At 41.6% G+C, this 20,653-nt stretch overlaps 1 protein-coding gene across 1 annotated transcript in view; it reads left to right on the top strand.

Moving 5' to 3' along the window:
- Lama4 (laminin subunit alpha 4) overlaps positions 1-20,653 on the top strand; it is a 142,090-nt gene that overhangs the window by 64,658 nt on the left and 56,779 nt on the right. Inside the window, exons 7-12 of the mRNA XM_028769000.1 lie at positions 978-1,129; positions 3,121-3,231; positions 8,916-9,027; positions 12,003-12,170; positions 14,305-14,498; positions 19,414-19,530. Coding sequence (XP_028624833.1) covers positions 978-1,129; positions 3,121-3,231; positions 8,916-9,027; positions 12,003-12,170; positions 14,305-14,498; positions 19,414-19,530 — 854 coding nt within the window. The remainder of the gene's footprint in view (positions 1-977; positions 1,130-3,120; positions 3,232-8,915; positions 9,028-12,002; positions 12,171-14,304; positions 14,499-19,413; positions 19,531-20,653) is intronic.

Genomic DNA, 20,653 nt, shown 5'->3' with positions numbered 1-20,653 from the left:
CTGCAGTTATCAACGGCAGCATCCTTGACCAGCTCCACTAAAGGTGACCAGATGCCTACATAACCCTAAACATTTTCTTCAACAGCCTGCAGTGTAGTCTGGGGACTCATTTTCCAAGGGAGCTTATAGATAGTGCTATGTTAATAACAAATTAACAAATTAACATGCATTAACCCTTTGGTATCTATCAGCTCTGCAGAAAACAGCAGAGCCTGCAGGAAGGAGCTTGAGAACTGGCAGGGTGCAGAGAGGTCAGGACAAGGTTCAAGGCTTGGTGTGTGTTCTTTATGATTGTGTCTGTGGAGGTCAGCTGGGTCCTGGGTGGGGCTCACAGTGTGAAAGGTGACAAGTGAGGAGAAGCTGGGGCTTGTCTCTTGAGCATGCCCAGGTTTAGTCTCAGCTTTGGCACCTACCTCAGAGACCAAGTCATGACATTAGCCAATAATTGTACCCTGCAGACCTGCTCTGAGGACTTGTTCATCTAGATGGGGGGTGAGGGCAGACATGAAGAGAAGACAGACCCGCCCTGGGGGAGGCAAAGGCAGGTGCAGTATTCCTGGACTGACTGAGAAAAGCTGATGAGAAAAGGACGATGCTTGGCCACCAGCCTGCTCTACCAGCTGTCACCAAGCAAAGATGGGAAGCTGACATGAACAAAATATTGGGGGATGGAGGGGTAACTAATAGAAAAAGTGGGAAGGGCTTCTTCTTCACCCATCCCATGATTGTCCTTTCTGTCAGCAATTAGTGTTCTTATTAACCTGCTGTCCCAGTGCCTGGTTCTCATTATGTTTTAAGTGGGATTCCTGTCCGATGTATGGCTTGGTTTGTAAAGACTGGTTCTACATGGCCATATCAATTCCTTGGGAAAAAAAATAAACATGATATTAGCCAAGGGTGGGGGGTCCACATTAAAGCCATATGTTTCCAGGCTGCCTTTTGGCTCTGCAGAAATGACATTCCTATTTCATCTCCAGGCTGTGATAAGTGCGTCTGGGACTTGACCGATGACCTGCGATTAGCAGCGCTCTCCATCGAAGAGAGCAAATCCGGGCTACTGAGCGTGTCCTCCGGCGCTGCGGCACACAGACACGTGACCGACATGAACTCTACCATCCACCTCCTCAAAGTATGCTGAATGTCGCTCTTTCTGTCGGCTCTTTTCACTATAGTTTCACAGGCTCCCTCTCAGCAACCTCTGTGACCTGTTGGCATCTGAGCTCCATGGCTACATTATAGACTGTGTAGGTTCAATGTAGATAATACCCAGTTACATGAAGAGTTAGGAAAGTTCCCGATAATCATCAGCTAATGTCTCAGTCAAAAGCAAAGGACTTATGTAAGAGAGTCCATGGAAAACAATATGACTAAAAGATTATTATCTATGTGAGAAACTTTTATTTTCAAAACTGCGCATTTATTATTCAAGTGCAAGCCTGCCACGTATACCTTAGTTCATTCAGTGTGCAGGGTTTTGAGGCTTCTAATTTTTCCTTCTTACACTTGTTCTCTCTTGTTTTTCCAGTCTCTCAGTCTCTGTGAAACACGCACACATACACACACCCTCAAACACACAAACATATACATATATATGTTTGTTCTCATTCCTCTACCAAACAAAGAAGTTAAAGGCGTGCAATGGGAAAAATAAAAATAAATAGATAAAAATAAAAAAAAAAGTCTCACCTGTCTAAGCTTTAAAAGACTTTTCTTCCATAATGGACCTCCATCACAACCAACAGATGTTTTTATAACCAACAGAGTTCAGTGAAAAGCCATCAGATTTAATACTGGCAACCAGTTTATTTTCTTAGTCATGCTAACATAATGGTTAAGATTGTTTTGTCCACACCCCAGCTCCAGCCATTGCTATGTGAGCTCAGGAAAGTTAATCAACCTCTTTGCTTTTCAGTATCCACATGTAGAAATGAGGAAGGTATCGGGGGAGCTGGGATATGTAGAACCATCAAAACAATCCCTGACATAAGTATTCATTATACCTTGGATGAATTGGCTGAAAATGTATAGTGCAGACTAAAATAAGTGTCCCAAACTGTAGTGTTGGGTGGGATCTTAGTGAGCACTCGGAACTGCTTTGCCAAACTCCCCTGCATGGACACATAATAGCGTCAATTCTCAGACTCGCCCAGACCCAGGGCAGTAAATATAACTCAACCCTTTCCATAAGGCACACCTAATGGGCTTAATCCAAAGTAACCCCAGAACAGCAACATTTCCACCAAGCTTCTAAAAAAATGCAAAGAAGAGAGGAGGGCAGTGACCCAAAATAAAGAGAATTGATCTCTTTACACCCAGAGGAGAAAAATGTGTTTCTAAAATCCATTTTCTTTGATCCTGATTACTTGATGAGTTTCTCTAAGACCTGATCAGACTGAAATTTGCCAGATTCCCAGGGCCACCTCCAGCCTAACTATAGTGTTTCTGACAATAGAAAAGGGTGCTCTTTCCCTGCAGCCATGCATGGCCAGAGGTCACTGAACCATATTAAACGGCAGACTTTCGGTTCCCAGAAGCTGTATACCTCACCCTTAGCAGAATTCTGCAGCAGTCTGTGATCAGTCTATTAAAAACAGAAGTCATGGGCTGGAGAAATGGCTTAGTGGTTAAGAACACTGGCTGTTCTTACAGATAGACCTGGATTCAATTCCTAGCACCCACACGGAGGTTCACAACTGTCTGTAACTCCAGATTCCAGTGAATCGAATGCCTTCTCTGGCCTCCTGGGCATTGCACACACATCACGCACAGACAAAACAACCATATATGTACAATAAAATACATTTAAAAAGAAAAGAGGAGAAGTTACAATCTACCTAAATCTCCCATACTGAAAGAGTCATGTACTCAGTCTCTGCTGTCTGAGACTGGGAAGATGGCTCAGTTGTTTAGCAGTATTCTTACAGATAACCAGAGTTAAGTTTCTAACACCCATGCTGAGTGGCTTACAATCACCACTAACTCCAGCTCCAGGGAATCCAACACCCTCTTCTGGCCACTGTGAACACTGCACTCATTCACAAATTCACACTAAGATACATACACATATTTAATCTAAAAAACAAATAAAAATGAAATATTTTAACCCTTTTCCCCCCACAGACAAGGCTGTCAGAAAGAGAAAATCAATATACCCTAAGAAAGATACAGATAAACAACTCGGAGAACACACTGAGAAGTCTCCTGTCCGATGTAGAAGAACTGAATGAGAAGGTATGTTCCGAGTCTGTGCCTATTCTGTGCCAAACTTCTCCTGGGAAGATACAACACACACGTCTATTCACCCCCGACACCACCAAAGTCCAACTCGGTAAACCAATGAGTTTTTTTAGAGTTACTTACAGGAATATGAGTGAAGAGTAATTTACAGGAACATACATTACTCTAAACAGCTTATATCACCAAGGCTCACAACATGGCTGAGAGCTTACAAAGCTAGAAACCTGAAACAAATTGTATAGCCTGCAGACTGCTCAATGGATTGAAGAGGGTTCTTTCCTAGTGATTCAGTTGGTCTAAACCTTTTCCAGGCAGCTCAGTTGGTTTCTATTTCTTGCAGGACCTGGTCTTGTCTAAACCTCTTCCAGGCAGCTCAGTTGGTTTCTATTTCTTGCAGGACCTGGTCTTGTCTGAGTGTCTTCTTTGCACCTTAGCTCAATTTATCTAAGGGGGACTCTCAGCTTTTACTGTTTACTCTAACAAGGAGGGGCCTGGTAAATCTGCTCTGTTTCAGGAACTTGCTGAATGTATTTGAATTGGTTTTGTTTTGGCTTGGTCTTGTCTAAGTGTCTTCTTTGCACCTTAGCTCAATTTATCTAAGGGGGACTCTCAGCTTTTACTGTTTACTTTAACAAGGAGGGGCCTGGTAAATCTGCTCTGTTTCAGGAACTTGCTGAATGTATTTGAATTGGTTTTGTTTTGGCTTGGTTTTGTATTGCCTGGTTTGGTTAGATTTTCTTTCCTGCTTACAGAGTTCTCTGTATTAAATGCTTCAATCTAGTAGGAAACTTTTAAACAACAGGGTCCACCTTGAAAAGTACAGTTAGCCTGGGTAAGTCTAGCAAATCACAAGCAATGAGGCCTTTTAAAATCCAGGGAAAGTTCAGTGACCCATGAGTGTCCCAAAAAATGAGGGCCAGATCTACAGTGAAAGTTGATAAAGGGCATCTTCCTGTCTTTCCATTTTAATAGCTTTCCTTGAAAATTTGTGTTTATGGTAAATTTTCTATGCATCTGTTCTGGCTAACATACTTGAGATGTGCTGCAACTAGGATAGTCATCTAACTGTTTGCATAGCACTATACAGATAAGAGTTATCAAGCATCCAGGAATGTGCTTTATTGCATATAATAAACACTTTAAATGTTAATAAAAAGAAAGAAAGAAATTAGCTGGTAAAAAAACTTGCCACACGGGGGCTGGAGAGATGGCTCAGTGGTTAAGAGCACTGACTGCTCTTCCAGAGGTCCTGAGTTCAAATCCCAGCAACCACATGGTGGCTCACAACCATCTGTAATGAGATTTGATGCCCTCTTCTGGTGTGTCTGAAGACAGCTACAGTGTACTCATAAATAAAATAAATAAATCTTAAAAAAAAAAAAAACTTGCCACACAAACCTACCAACCTGAGTTCTGTCCTTAGAACCCATGTGGAGACAGCTCATTTTTGAAAGTTCTTATTTTAACTCTGTATGCATGCCATGTGTGTGCGCATGAACACTCACAAATAAAAATAAATTAAAAATTTAAAAAGAAAATCAAAGTTCAGCCTTTATATCATCAACTAAAATGAACTTCAGAGGGATTAAAGAGTCAAGAATAAATTTCAAGTACACAGGAAAATAGAATCAAGCAATTATTAACACCAAGAGGAAATTGCATATCATAAATAATATAGTATGAAGATTGGAAAAAGATATAGACAATAGATTTGACACATTACAATTTCAATTCTCAGAGAAATACTAAATAAATATCTAAGTAAGCTAAGAAAAATACTCTGAGAAGAAACATGGCTTACAGAAGCTCACACAAGGCCGGAGAGTTGGCTCAGTGACTCAGAGCACTTACTGCTCTTGCAGAGGACTCGGGTTCTGTTCTTAGCACCCACATGCCAACTACAACGGTCTACAACTCCAGTCTCAGGGGATTTAACACCTGCTTCTGACCTCTGTGGGCACCAGGCAAATGCATGCGGTACTTTCGCTGTGGATACTCTTCCCCAGTGATTAAAACCACAGTAATATGGTCTCAAACTTGACTTTTAGGATCTCTGTCCCACGGGTTCTATATGGTCAAAATCTCACACATTCTATTCATCTCAAGTCACTGGGTTTTGGAGTAGTTTGGGGTTTGAGAGGTATGTTGTTGTTCTTGTTGCTGCTGCTGCTGCTGCTGCTGCTGCTGCTGCTGCTGCTTATCTGCCATTGTTGTTGTTGTTGTTGTTGCTGCTGCTGCTGCTGCTTATCTGCCATCTTCCATATCTAAGTCTTCTAATCCCCATTCGGAAATCCCTAGAACCATTTTATACCATTTACCCCTGGGGATATGCTGAAGGATGCCCATATATCTGTGGTTACAAAGAACCCAGGCTCCAAAGGCTTTTTCTGTTGCCACTGCTGATGAATTCTGCATAGAAAATACCAAACACCAGGCCAAGGTTCCACTCTCCTGTGCTCCCAAGCCTATAATGCCCAAGGCAGAAAGAGCATGGTGGCCTACAGGCAGAGGTAGAAACAGCAGCTCCCTGCCAGTGTCAGTGTTTTGCTTCACTCTCTGGGTCTTAAAAGTCTGCAATGGAGGCCACAGTCACAGAGATCAGTTACCCCAGTCTTTCACCCACACAGAGGGTACCTACATATCAGCTCATGCAAGAAGTATCATAGCAGATATATAGTAAATATATTAAAAATCCCGGCATGGGTTTCTACCCTCCTTAGACTGTTTATGTTCCCAGATGAAAGGCACACACAGTCTTGATATTTTTAAATATGCCTAGGCAGCACAATAGCTGGGCAACTGTCTATCCTTCGTTCTGTTAGAATCTACCTTCCTATCCATTCCCAAGTTATTGCTATCTTTCATCTGGGCTGCTCTTAGCTCCAATTGGCCAACCCACATGGCCACGTCTTTATGGCTCAGCTAACCCATGGTGGCTCTTCTTTCTCCACTCCTGTATGTTCTTCTCTCCAATGGCAGCTTCCTTCTGCTTCTCCCAAGCCCATCAAACCTTAATCCCACCTATTCTGCCCAGCTATTGGCTGTTAGCATCTTTATTCACCAATCACAATTAACTAGGGGCAGGGTCACTCAATATTTTCTGTGCAGACTCTCTGTCTCTGAGGCACCAGTCTTGGGAAACCCAGATTAGCATTAGAATACAAGCAGCATTAGGCCAACCCACTACAGGAAGCATATCAAAAGTGTCTAATCCTTCCAAAAAGACAGATGGAAAAAACTGTTTCTAGTCTAGAAGCACTAAAGTCCTGTCAAGTCACAGTTACTGTGCAGGTGCTAAGAGATTTGAAGTAAAGAGGCCCTGCTGTCAAGGTGCCACAGTCTAGCAGACAGCGTATGTGTGTGTGTGTGTGTATATATATATACATATATATATATATATATATATATACATATATATATATATATATATATGTATATATATATATAAAGTTTTTGGCACCTGAAGAATCTTGATGTTGGCCTTGAAGTTGATTTAAGTCTAAGACAATAAGCAAGAATTAACAGTCAAAAGGAAGAACCCTTTCCCAACATATTCAGAGAAGTGTGGCTTTTAAATGTTGAAGCCATTGAAGTGTTTACAACAAAATAGCCGATTAGATTTGCATTTCAGAAGTATTCTCTCTGCCATAGAGAGGATAGACTAAGTCCAGAAAGACTCTGAGGGTGGGGTGCAATGGGAGACTGCCACAGATGTGTGATGAACCGAGACTGGGGAGATGTAAGGGGAGAGAAGCAAGGCTGATAGGTGGGGATAAAACAGGTCACATGACCAATTAGAAGTCATGTGGCCAATTAGAAGTCATGTGACCACTTAGAAGTCATATGGCCAATTAGAAATCATCTGACCGATTAGAAGTCATGTAACCAATTAGAAGTCATGTGACCAATTGGAAGTCATGTGATCACTTAGAAGTCATAGGAGCAAGGAGGGAAGTTCCTTCTGGGTGGAAGGGATGAGTAAGATGAAAACTATAGATTGAATTATTACAAACAATTAACTATGAGGTCGGTTCCTGTAGACGTCCAGAGACAACTAGAGACTTGAGTCAGCAGCTCAGGCTCTAGATGGAGGATACGCAGGTATCTGGATGTCACTAAACAGGAGGAAGGGAAGCCCACAGAAGTTGACATCCACCATTCAGGTCTGAAGAAACACACCAATATTCCTACTTTCTCCATTTTACACCTGTTCCTCAGAGTACTGACTAAAACTTCCTTACTTTCAATTATAAAATAATTGCAACTTAAACAATAAAATCCATGGTGATCTTACAGATTGGCTATCGCCATTGCTTAATTCAAATAAATATGAGGAAAAGTCACCATTGGGGTGAGTACATGATCAATCCAGAAAATAAGTTAGACCTTTAAAAACCCATAAATACTGTATTATATTTGGTGATTTTTCAATTTTCAGGAATAAATGTCCACTTTACATCCTTTCTATATGTATGTCTATACAGATAAAAGATGGATGACTATAGGTCTCTGTCTATCGTTATGTCTCACAGCGCCCTCTGGTGTTCATTAGGTAAAAGTTTTCTTATAGGTGTGTCTCTTCACATTTTAAAGTTAAAAATAAGTTTAAAGACAAAGTCATAACAATAGAACATTTCTTTGAAGTATAAGACCAAAGTATGTACATATATATACATATGTACACATACATACATACATACATACATACATACATATGCATGCACCACACTGCATGGAGTCAGCCTCTGAGAAAAGAGTTCCATTTACTCTGTGCCAAATCTGCCGGAGCCTTGTTATTTGCACACAAGGACCATCGATGTTGTTGGGAAATTCGAACGAAGTTCTGAAAATAGCAGTTATCCCAGTGGGCATTATCCTGTAATCTCTGTGGTGATTCAGTTTCAGCAGTGCGTGGAGCACCCAGTAGGAGCATTTCAGGGTCTGCCCTCTTTCTTTATCATTCCCTCTTTGACGATGTTTAAGCCCTTCAACCAACACTGTCCAGGTGATCAGTATATGTGGCTCATTTCCTATTCTGGCGTCCTGAGATACAGAAACAATTGCAAGGATAGGACACGTGTGATAAGTGGTTGGTTAGGACCGAATCATGACTTATGGCCTTGGTATATTATCTAACTTTAATAGCATTCTAGGATCCTAGAACTGGTTATTATCTAGTCTTCATGCGTGATTCTTAGGACTACTCGGTACGTCATAGAGCTGGCATATGCCGGGAAAGTTCCTTATGTTTGTCAAATGAGTGCTGTCTCATTTGTTCCTCATGTTTGTCAAATGTTTTACTGCTGTGAACAGACACCATGACCAAGGCAAGTCTTATAAAGGACAACATTTAATTGGAGCTGGCTTACAGGTTCAGAGGTTCAGCCTATTATCATAGGGGCAGAAACATGGCAGCTTCTGGGCAGGGATTGTACAGGAGGAGCTGAGAGTTCTACATCTTCATCTGAAGGCTGCTAGGAGAAGACTGACTTCCATGGAACTGGGAGGGTCTTAAAGCCCACACCCACAGTGATACACCTACTCTAACAGGGCCACACCTTCTAATAGTACCATTCCCTGGGCCAAGCATATACAAACCATCAAAAGTATATTATATTCACCTACCCTCATAGGTGAGTATACAACATAAACCTAATGTTTATTTGTATAATTTGTAGGGAGGTCAAGCATCAAGAAAGGGGACACTGGTTGAGAAGGAAAGCATGGACACAATTAACCAAGCAACTCAGCTTGTTGAGCAGGCCCACAACATGAGGGACAAAATCCAAGGTAAATATCTTCTCTTCTATTTAACTTCATGTCCAGGAAGCACTCAGTGTGGGGGTGACAATTAAAGAACAGTTATTGTCATCCCTGATATTCTGGATGCCAGAATAGCTGTGTGCAGAAGCATATTGTTCAAAGGACTACAGGTTTTAGTGTCAGTACAGTCTTCATGGCAACTCTGTTCGTTGAGATTTCTGAACACCCATTCCTATGTATTATCTCTCTGTGTTCAAGAATAAATATACACACTCAGTCTTTCTAGGTATTCCACTTACATTTAATGCCACACTCCCTTTCTGTTGGAAGGAATGTGGTGTGTTTAAAATGAAAGGGTTTAGTAGGAGTCATATTTTTTCCAGTTGTTTGCAGCCCCCGAATATGTCTTTGGTATATGAATAAATCATGTCGGGCATGGTTGCGCATGTTGGGCGTGGATCCCAGGTCTTGGGAGATAGAGGCAGGTGGATATCTGTGAGTTGAAGATGACCCTGGTCTACTTATCAAGTTTCAAGCTAGTTTGGGGCCATGCTATGAAACCCTGTATCAAAAAACCAAAATTGTGTGGGGGAGGGGAGAGTAAGAAGAGTGAGAGCAAACCAGTCCGAACAGCCTCTGGCTGTTTGTGGGATGCTCTTCCTCAATGACCAGCAGACAATTAGCAGCTCAGGTTTGTAACCCCCACCCCCCAAAAACGAATGAGGGCTTGTGAGTGATTCCTTGCCCTAAAGCACTGAGGCAGAGTCTACCTACCCTACTGGAGACCTCACTCATCTGAGTTCTGATCTCCACTAACTACAAGCTGCATCTTGGAGACTGCTTTAACAGTGCAGTGAAAGCTGTCTTCGATTTCCCAACAGAAAAAGACTGCATTTGTTCAAGGATAAGGAGACATTCCTCGGGTTAGAGTCAGCTAAGATCTGTTATCTGTTTCCATGGATTTTTATTATGCTATATATCAAGAGTTAGGCGACAATACCAAATGCATCTCAGGGCACAATGACAGTAAAGAGACTCACAGTGAGAGATTCAGATCTTTCTACTGAGGAGTCAGGAGCGTGTTCTAGGCTAAGGGACACATAAAGGCAAAATTGATCCTTTGCCTCACTTCCTTGGACACCTGTAAAGCACAGTAGAAACAAATGGTGTGCGTTTCAGACGTCCCACTGCCTTCCTCCCTAACGCATGTGCTTGAATTTACTGATAAAATATTCCTTTCCTAAAGCATTGTTCTATTGATTTGTTCAAACAGTGTCACTGAACCTAGAAATATGCCCTCACATTCAACCAACTGAGAACTAAATGCCCCACTAGGCAGAAAATAAAGTCAAGACCCTTCTAAGCCAGACAGAGGGAATAATTCACCTTTGCTATTTAGCAAACCAGACCTTGGTCGTTAGGTGCTTCTTTTGAAAAGAACCAAACCATCTTACCTGTCCTTTGGTCATGGGAAAGGACAGAGGGAAAAAATAGCAAGGAAAACAAAGTAGGAAACTACTTTTCATCAGTTTTCATTTCTTTAAAATATTGTATGAATAGTTTCCAAAGACCAAGGCACAAGTGTTATTGCCTGCATTGCTTTTTGCTAATATATTCCAGACATAGCTAAAACAAAACAGCCTGAAACTGAACAGAATTTACATTAAAATGCCAAATAATTCAGCTTTGCCCCACCAAACGTGAAGGGGGGGGTAGGAGTAGGGAATGGTGTGTTTGATTTATTTAAGGCTTACATTTTGTTTATTTCAAGCAATCATATTTTAGACTTTGTGTGAAAAGTGACTGTTTAAAGCTTTGTTACTTGGAGGGTTAGCATGTGTTGATCTCCCTGTAACACAGCAATATTTGGAGCATTAAATCCATCTATACGCATTTATGTTCCTTCTTTCAAAATTCAAGAATGCTGTACAGCATCAATAGTATGTCATTTCTCATTCCCAGTCATCCCTAAAATAGCTGCTGGTGACCTTCGAGCTGGTGCCCACACAAAGTACAACTCCTCACCCTGCTGTGATTTATGTGACACCTGTTTTTGTCACGAATCTTATCTGGCCAACCACACAGATCAGAGTGAAGCACAGACACACAATTTCATTATGCCAGGAAGATAAAGCACTTCCTCCCAGAGCTGCCAAAGAACAAGGGAGCCATACAACCTCTCCTCTGATCATATGGAATAGGGATGAGGGCGGCAAAGAACTGTTACATGCCAGTGTTTAGGCAAGTTACCTAATCCCTCTGAGCTTCAACGGCCCCCTTGGTTCTAAAACCTTCAGCCTAAACCAGATGTAGGGCAAACAGACCTTGAAGTCAAATGTCCCAGTCTTAAAAATATCATCACAGAAGGCAAATAGAAAAGTCATGTTATATGTATATATGTGTGTTTGTATGTATGTGTATGTATATATGTATATGACTTTAATATAAAATTATATATTATTCAGGAAAAATATGTGTGAGCAAAACTATTGCACAATAATTTTTTAATCCTTTTACTAGCTTGACTGTAAAACTATGTGAAAGGCTCAATTACAAATGTACTCTCATTTTGGCTTAGAGCTTTGTTTTGTTAAATCATTGATGACTAAAATGGAATTATTATCCCCACTGCATGCTACAAGTGACAGGAGACACTGCCAAATGGTTTTTTCCAAGCCAAGTATTTCTATAAAATGTTGAATAAAGTCCTCAGATTATTGTGCCTTAAACATTAGTGTTCCTGAATCATCATGGATACCAGATGAGCATAGACCCAAGGCAGGCTCTGGGGAAGCCATTCCCATTCCTAGAGCGGTTTCCTCAGGTTGGCTTCTGTCCCCTCATGGCGAGCTCCCGTGCTGACACCCACACTCAGAGCACAGTACCAGCTCAGCCTAGGAATGAGCTCTCTCCAGTGTCCGGTCAGTCCTAAGCTCTGCCAGCAGACTGCACAGCCCTGAGCATCCTTCCCCACTCCCATCTCACCATGTTCTTCTTCCTAGAGATCAACAGCAAGATGCTCTACTATGGAGAGAATCAGGAATTTGGCCCCGAGGAAATTGCCGAGAAGATGGTGTTGGCCCAGAAAATGCTGGAAGAGATCCGAAGCCGGCAGCCATTCCTCACCCATCGGGAGCTTGTGGATGAGGAGGCAGATGAGGCCCAGGAAGGTATGTGTCTTCCATTCCTGGCCAATGCAGCATATGTCTTTCTTTGTGGGATCAGAAAAGAACAACAAGCCACAGGGCAACATTTAGTCAAACAACAAATTCTCAATATTCAGAGTTATGTAAAATTTATGCACAGCCTTGAGGACTCATTCAGGAATTTTTTGATCAAGAGTTTTTGATCCAGGCCCAACTTTGAGAATTCTATGCAGAATCTTCTTAACTTTGACTACTGTGAAGAAAGAATAAAGACTTAGAAGTTGGCAGAGAAAAGAAACAAAAATAAAATTCCCAAGCCTATACTGAGAAAAATTTTATTAAAAATGTGGACAGTGTTGATGTTCTGATGGCCCTGAATTTTGATAAGTTTGAATCTCCAATAGAAACATGGCATGTCCTTAATGATACGTATAAATACCGAAGTACACAAAGTAGTATTATTGGATGCCTGAGTTAATTACTATAGACCTCATCAATTGTTACCTGCCAATTTACCCTGAGCACATTCATCTTAAACCATAACTATTTATTTGATCCTAGTTTTATAGGTTGGTTATTCGGGCTAACCTCAACCTTCATGCTGAGCTCTGGTCTATGTGGCATAGGTGAAATTCACTCATGTGGATTTCCTGCTAGGATTAACCAGGCAGGCTGGACTCTCCCTCCATGTAGAGTCTTTATCTCATAGAGAACAGCCTGGACTTGTTCACATGGCAGGGGGGCCTGCTGAGAGGGAAAGAATAGAAAGTCCAAGGGCTCTTTAAGCCTGGGCTTAGAACTCAGTCATACCATATCTCTTCTCTTGGTTAGGATCAGCCTGGATTCAGAGTAAAATTGGTTACATTCTCAGTGAGAAACGTTGCAAAGAATCTATACATTCACCAAAGAAAATTACAGATTTTCAAATCAGACTTCAGCAGTTGCTGATATTTCCTAATACTTCCATTCATCCCTCAGAATTGTAGTTAATACAACCATCACTAGATCTTAAAACATTAATCGAGATTGATTGGTAAGTTAATAAAAATATACATTGAAGTGATATTGGTTTGAATTTATATGTTAGCTATTTTTACTTATATTATTGTCACTTTTTAATTTTATATATTTTATTTTGCACATTTAAAAGCCCATTATAAGAAGGGGGCCTAAGAGCTTTATTAGCGTGTAGGGGAATCCATGGAGCTGAAAAGGTTAAAGGTCACAAGTCATCTTCCCACAGATGCCACCTCACCAGCCTTTGCTATCAATTATTGTGGATACAGAAGGTGGTTATTGGCATAAAGTTTATTGTAACAACAAATAAACTCTTGCCACCAGGGAGAATGACAAGAACTCAACCCCATCAGGCCAGCTGAAGCTCCACCATTGGAGTCAGATGTTCCCAAGCTCCTTGACGATTTTGAGATTTAACCAGACTGCTCCCATGGAAAAAAGAGACCAGTTACTTCTCTCTCTCAGTCTCTTGAAATAAGTAATTGCATTTCAGATGTTTTCTTTACTAAATCAGGAACTTGTACATTTCCTCATAGTAAGGAAAGAAAAGGCGAACTTTAACAGGACAGACTGCCATTCCCTGGTGAGGATGGGGGTTGGGGGGAGGGACCAAAAATTATACTATCTAATCAATAAATGTGCCTATGAGCCAAGAATGGAGCGTGCATACCAGGAGACTTTAAGAATATTGTGTCCTTGTTGTTTAGTCTTCATCCCACCCAAAACCTCAGTTTGAGTTTCACCTAAGGAACCTACTAGAAACAGTGGGGTAAAGTGGTAGGAACAGTGTAGATGTTTGTTCCCACTGACTAGAAAACATTGGTTATTTTTCATAGGAATAACTATAAGCATATCCAGTTTTCTTTTATAAGATATAACTATGGATAATCTGGCTAATAAGCAGAAAGGTTTTGCACAAAATATAATCCTCTTAGAAAACTAATCAAGCCCTTCATTTAATTGACATGTCAGGAGTTCCTAAATCCGACAGAGAAGCATCTCTCCCCTAACTGGAAACAGTGAGGCTACTCTTGTGAACCTCTCTCCTGTCTCAATCACTGAGGAAGACAGGGCCTGAATTTTTTTTCTATGTTGTAAAATGCAGGAGCAACAGACTAAATTTGTCTCCATTTCTCCTCAGTGCTGAGCCAAGCTGAGAACTGGCAGCGGCTACACAATGACACCCGCTCTTTATTCCCCGTGGTGTTGGAGCAGCTGGATGACTACAACGCTAAGCTGTCCGACCTCCAGGAATCCATTAACCAGGCCCTTGACCATGTCAGGGATGCAGAAGACATGAATAGAGCCATCACTTCCAAGCAGCGTGACCATGAGGTACAGTGGGCGGCATTGTTAACGCATGTCGGGCATAGGCGAACTGAACTTAAGCAAGAAAAAGTGGCTGACATTAAAACCTTAAATGTTGATACACCTAAATACTCATACTTTCTAAATATGGTTGCTTTTCTGCTATTGTAAGTTACTACCATATCTGTGCCTTAAATTAAGTTGAACCGTGATAATCGTTTAGTCTTTGCTTAGGTAAGACTGAGGTCTTCTCAGTGACTGTACTCCTACGTGAGGCCATGCTGCTTTCTCCAGACAGAAACGGATTATACAAGAGTCATGTCTTTTTGGATATCTGCAGGTTTTAGAAAGGTGTAAATTTTGGAAAGGAATTTTCACAGGCCACTAACAGCAGCTATAGAGGAAGGGGGTTAAACTCAAGCTAAAACCATACAAACACAAAAGGTAAGGAAAATTCTAAGCACCACCGTAGCTTGCCCAGCCTATCTTTCTCTGATGCCCACGTCCACAGGGCTGGGAAGTGCTGGCCATGTGTCTGTTCTACACCACACTCGTGGTCCCTACCACCAATCATGAAGAACCATCTTCACAGGGATGGCACAAGTAAACTCGGGCATGTTTGTAAAACTTAGGCTAAAAAAATCAACATAGACAAACAGAAATGACCAGTACCAAATCCATCCATTCACTTGAGTATTTTATCGTCAAAAGGATTAACTCAAACTTGGTCCACTGATGAGATTTTTCAGTCGCCATTGTCCCTCAGTAGGCTGTTGTAAAATTTCCTAAATAAAAATAACTTGTCCTCACCACATTTTTCTAACAGAAGCAAGCTTTTATTTAGTCCTTCTTTTTTTAGAGTGATAGTAGCCAGTGTAGCGTTGAGTGAATGTATGCACAGCAAGCATGTAAGCATAGCCGAAAGCACTGTTTAAAGACAGCCACTGGAGTCTACCTGCCCTGCAACTTCCTATTTGCCTATCCCACATTCAGTCAACCGCAAGACCCGCCCAGTTTTACCATCCAAGCAATTTCTGTCTGCCATTCTTCTACAGTTTTTCTCATTCTGACCTTCGTTATTTCCCAGCCAATGTTACTTGTTCTATTTCTCCTCCATCCTTCCATTCCTCAGACCACCCTCCCCATCCGGCAAGGGTGCCCCATCCACTAACAGCTCTCACAGCGGCTGCTTGCTCTTATTTAAAGCTCTTCCTTGTTTCCTTACCTTGTATAATGACGCTATGGATGCTAACTCTGTGGACCACTCGATGGGTTATAACATAAGTTTGAAGGTTTATGATAATCATTTTCAAAAGAAAACCAAATAAAAGGACATTTTGATTCTAGTCTCGCATAAGTGCTTGGAATTGACCTCTATTATAGAGCAACATTACCTCACAGGTTAGAGGTATACAATTAAATCTACAGACAAAAGCGCCACTAGATACCTATAATAATCTATACTACATCTTCAATAAACTCCAGTGCAATCTGAAAAAGAAAATCATACCAGCTCACAAATGGAAAGTCCTAAGATATTTTCATCAAATCAATGAATTTTTACTGATATGTTTAATTTGTGCCAGGAGTTATGATGGGTGGCTTAGAGTTTGGAGATGAAGAACACATAATTCCATGCTAGCATGAAGCATCCAGCTTAGAGGGAAGGTTGATCCGTTCATGGATGATCATAGTAGAGAAACATGGCCATGTGCCTGGCATTATGGGATTGCCTCTGCAAGAAGAAGTAGAGAATGACTAACATGGCCAGGTGAAAAGGAAATAAAGGTTGCCTTCTAGATAGCCAGGTACTGCCTGAGCTGAATGCATATGACAAGGCAAAGGAGGCTAATGGGGCAGATCAAAGAGGGTTCCGTAGGCCGTGTGAAGAGCTTAGGCTCCTGTAAGGCAGAGCCTTCAAATGACATTAACCATTACGCACTAACAAATGTGCAATAGGCCGCAAGCTAGCATACACACATTAAGCAGAAATATGACGAAACTTGTGCAAGACACGAGAGTCCCGGCTACTCATCTAGTACTGCTAGGGGTCCACTAATGAAGACTTCCCAACTCTTCCCAGATGGAGAGTTCATTATGAAAAGGAGAAGTTATCAGCCTAGACCATGCCCTGCCAGACAGGGACTTAGTAGTCCACTTAGAAGACCCAAACATAAAACTGTCCCCTTAGTCATAGAAGGGAGGTTTCATTACAGGACAAAAAAAAAAAAAAAAACCCCTAAGATCTGCCTTGATGTATTAGCAAACCCTATGGGATTCTCTTTTCTAACTGTGAGCTGTCAATCTCAGTAAGGGCTTTGTCTTCTGCACAGACCTTTACCAGAGAACACATTCTAGTATATTGTGAGTTACCATGCTCATTTCTCCACTGACTTATTTTTAGGGCTCTGTGATCTCCATAACCAATAGGAGTGTCACACAACAGGCTGAAGACTAAAGCACAGGCATGCGTGACCAGCTGCTTTGCTAGTATTTGGTAAATGCTGACATGTGTCAGGACTTTGTCATAAGCAGTAAATGAACATTGTCACCTGTGCAGTGACTTCAGTTCTAAAAGTAAATACACCAATCTAGCTCTAGTAAAGAGCCAATCTAGCTCTTAATTAAAATTTTCTTATGCACATTTTTAGAAAACCCTCAAGGATGTGGATATCAGGAATTTGGAGTTTCAGTGATTTCAGACAGATGGTAGGCCTCTTTTAGCTCCGTTAAACAAATCCTTTTGCTAAGTACAAATGAACAGCATGAGCAGAATTTTAGGAAAAGAACAGCATTATGAACCTCTGTCTGTCCTGCAGGTAGGGCGCACAGCATTGTGAGCCTCTGTCTGTCCTGCTGCCACATCTTCCCAGCTAATGGTCAGCATTCACCAGGCAGTTTCAACGGTGTTTCTTGACGCCTATACAAACGCTGCCTCCCAGATATGGAGGCCATGGAGTTTCCCCTTTTTCCTTTGCTCATGTGGTTGTGCCCAGTTCCCTTATCTAATCCTGTCCTGCCTTTGATCTAGACTAAGTGACGCATTACGTAGCATGCCTCACTTACTAAAGCTCTTACATCCTTTTATTCTTATATCTACTGAAAATTCTGTGAAAACTATAGAACCACCCACCCTCACATGTCACTCCCGTGTATAGACACATATGGGTACATATGCAATATAGTCCTGCTGTGAAAAACATGTTTGGTTATTTATACATATCAGGTTGGCAGACAAATTCAGGTAGTCCTTCTAAAGCCCAGGTTAGGTAAATGAGACATCAGAAGGAGCCCCTCCCTGTTCTGCACGATATAGCCATGAATTGCAGCAATACAATCATCTTTAATACATTTAGGGTATAGTCTATGATCCAGTTTCAAAGGTATTATTGAAAGTGTAGCTGTGTATCCTCTGTATGTGTGTGTCTGTGTATGCATGTGCATGCATGTGTGCCTGTGTGTGTGCGTGTGTGTGTGTGTGTGTATGTGTGTGTGTGTGTGTGTGTGTATACCTGTGGTTCATGTTTTTTCTAGTCCCACTAAAACCATAAGCACCCAAAGGGCACTGCTCCTGCTGTACATGAATTCTGTCTTCCCAGGGTCTAACGTGATGTCTTGCGTGCCTCCATTTTATTTGTCAACAAATGGGTATAAACAGGGACATGGAATACCCCGCCTGCTGTGTAACCCAGATACTGTTTGTCAATACTGATTGTTCTTGATCATCAATACTCTTCCCAACATCAACCAGACCCTCAGATTACTAAACACTACTACTGACACTCTTTGTCCTACTCCTCCATGTCTAAATGTTAGGAAATTTTAATTTCTTCCAACGGAAAAAATGAAATACTAGGGTTTCATTTTATTAATTTAATTAAAACCTACTATTTCAGTTATATAGCAGTCTTTCCTTTGACAAATTTGAATGAGTGAAACCTTATTATTGGAAGTTGATTCTGTTGATTGTGTGGAAGTTAGAATATGATTTTTAAATTTTTCATGAAATTATACTGCCAGATTTTATTCCTTTAAGTAATTAATTGTAGAGCTGGCATCAAATCCATGGCCTTCTGCATGGGAGGAACATGTTCTACTGATGAGTAATATCCCTAGCCCCAAACTTAAGAATCTTTGGCAAAATATTTTTTTCTTTTACTGAAAATAAATTCTTCCCTCACATAATACATGCCGGTTATGGTTCCCCCTCCCACTGCCCCTCACAGTTCCTCTCCAGCTCTCCCCCCTTGTGGATCCAGCCGCTTTCTGTCTCTCACTGGAAAAGAAACTGGCATCTAAGGGGTAGAAAGAAGATAAAATATAACATAATAAGATAAACAAGAACTAACATTGGAATAGAACAAAACAAACAGAAGGAAAAGAGCGGAAACAGACAGAGACACAGAGACCCACTCGCTTACACACTCAGGAAACCCACTAAACTGGAAGCTGTAATATACACACAAAGAACATGTAGGGTAAAAAATAATATATATATGTGTGTGTGTGTGTGTGTATATGTGTGTGTGTATATATATATATATATACATACATATATATGTGTGTGTGTATTTTTATATGCAACATATATGTGTGTCATACATAATTTATATAACACATATGTTATATATCATATACAATTTTATATATAACATATATATTAAGACGGTTTTTAATATTAAAGGAAAAACCCTGACATAACATTATGAGAAACCTAACATAATATTATGAGGCAAGGAACCCCTAACGATGTGGTGAAGTTCTCTTTCTGTTGGCCATCTAGCTGCTGCTGAGCATGCAGCCTGAGCCTAAGAGTAGTTTGTTTACTCAATGAGACTCCCTTGGGGAAAACTGAAGTTTCATTTACAGTATTTATCAATTGGAGAAGGTTTTTTCTATGGTGCACAGTAACATCCTCTCTCCTTTGTTTTCCTTCCGTCAGAAACAACAGGAGCGAGTGAAGGAGCAGATGGAGGCTGTGGGCGCCTCTCTGAGCATGTCTGCAGGCTCTCTCACCGTACCCCGGCTCACTCTTGAGGAACTCGATGAGATAATAAAGGTAAGGGCATCCCTGGACTGCTCAGGCTTGCCGTGAGAGCAGCTTTGAACAGCAGCTCAGTGTCAGAGTGATCCAATTCAATTCAAGTTACTAGGACGGTGAAATAGTCAGGTAATGGGGACCTCTAATTTCTTGTATTACACAGCAGCTACTAGCACACACAGCTACTTAAATTTCAGTTTCATAAAATTTAGTAAAATTAGAAATTCTACTCTGAGCCAGCTGCATTTCACATCCTCAAGAGCCACATGTGGCTGGCGGTTTTGACGGCACAGATACAGTCACAGTAAAATCTATTAAAAGTGCTAATACAGTTCTTCCCCGTGCACTCTACCTAGGAAGCTATTGAACAACCCAAATCAGCCAATCAATAAATAAACTAATAAGTTAAACAGACCATCCTTAAAAGGAGAAAAAGTAAAGTGTTCAACATTCTTAACTATCAGGGAATACAAATTAAAACCACTTTGAGAATCCATCTTATGTCAATCAAAATGACTATCCTCAAGAAAACAAACACCGGCCAGGATGTAGGGGAAAATTAACCTTTATTCACTACCGACTGGGAATGTAAACTTGTGCAGCCACTACAGAGTGTGACCCAGCTGGACCCATCTTAGTTGAAAGACTCTCCAACAATGCCTGACTTAGCTCATCCGGTGCCACAGCTAGCAAGGGACAGAAGCAGCTCTCTCTCTCATTCCCTCAGAGCTGACTCATCCAGTCATGATGGCCAGCAATACTGTGCTGCCCAGGCAAGGTGCAGGGCCCACTCTCCCGAAAGCTGCAGCAGGTGAGGGGCAGGGCAGCTCTCCTGCTCAAATGACCTTGGAGCCAGCTCTTCTGCCCGACATAGGTGGCAGGCCATCCCTCCCTGTCTACATCTCTACATGGCAGACAAGTGTGGGGCCAGCTCTCCAGTGCTCACTCCTTGTGTCTGGCTCACCCTTCCCCCAACAATCAGGGTCGGCTCTATGATGCTGCTGCCCAGGTGAGGTGCAAGGCTGGCTATCTTGAGTACTGCAGCCAGTGAGGGGCAGAGAGAGAGAGGGAGGGAGGAGGGAGGGGGGGAGGGGAGGGGGGACACAGGGACGGGGGTGGGGGGGGGGGCAGATGGTGCGAG

The sequence above is a fragment of the Grammomys surdaster genome, unplaced genomic scaffold (genome assembly GCF_004785775.1).
Source record: "Grammomys surdaster isolate TR1022 unplaced genomic scaffold, NIH_TR_1.0 190, whole genome shotgun sequence".
NCBI lineage: Eukaryota > Metazoa > Chordata > Mammalia > Rodentia > Muridae > Grammomys > Grammomys surdaster.
This window is presented reverse-complemented; position numbering and strand designations above follow the sequence as displayed.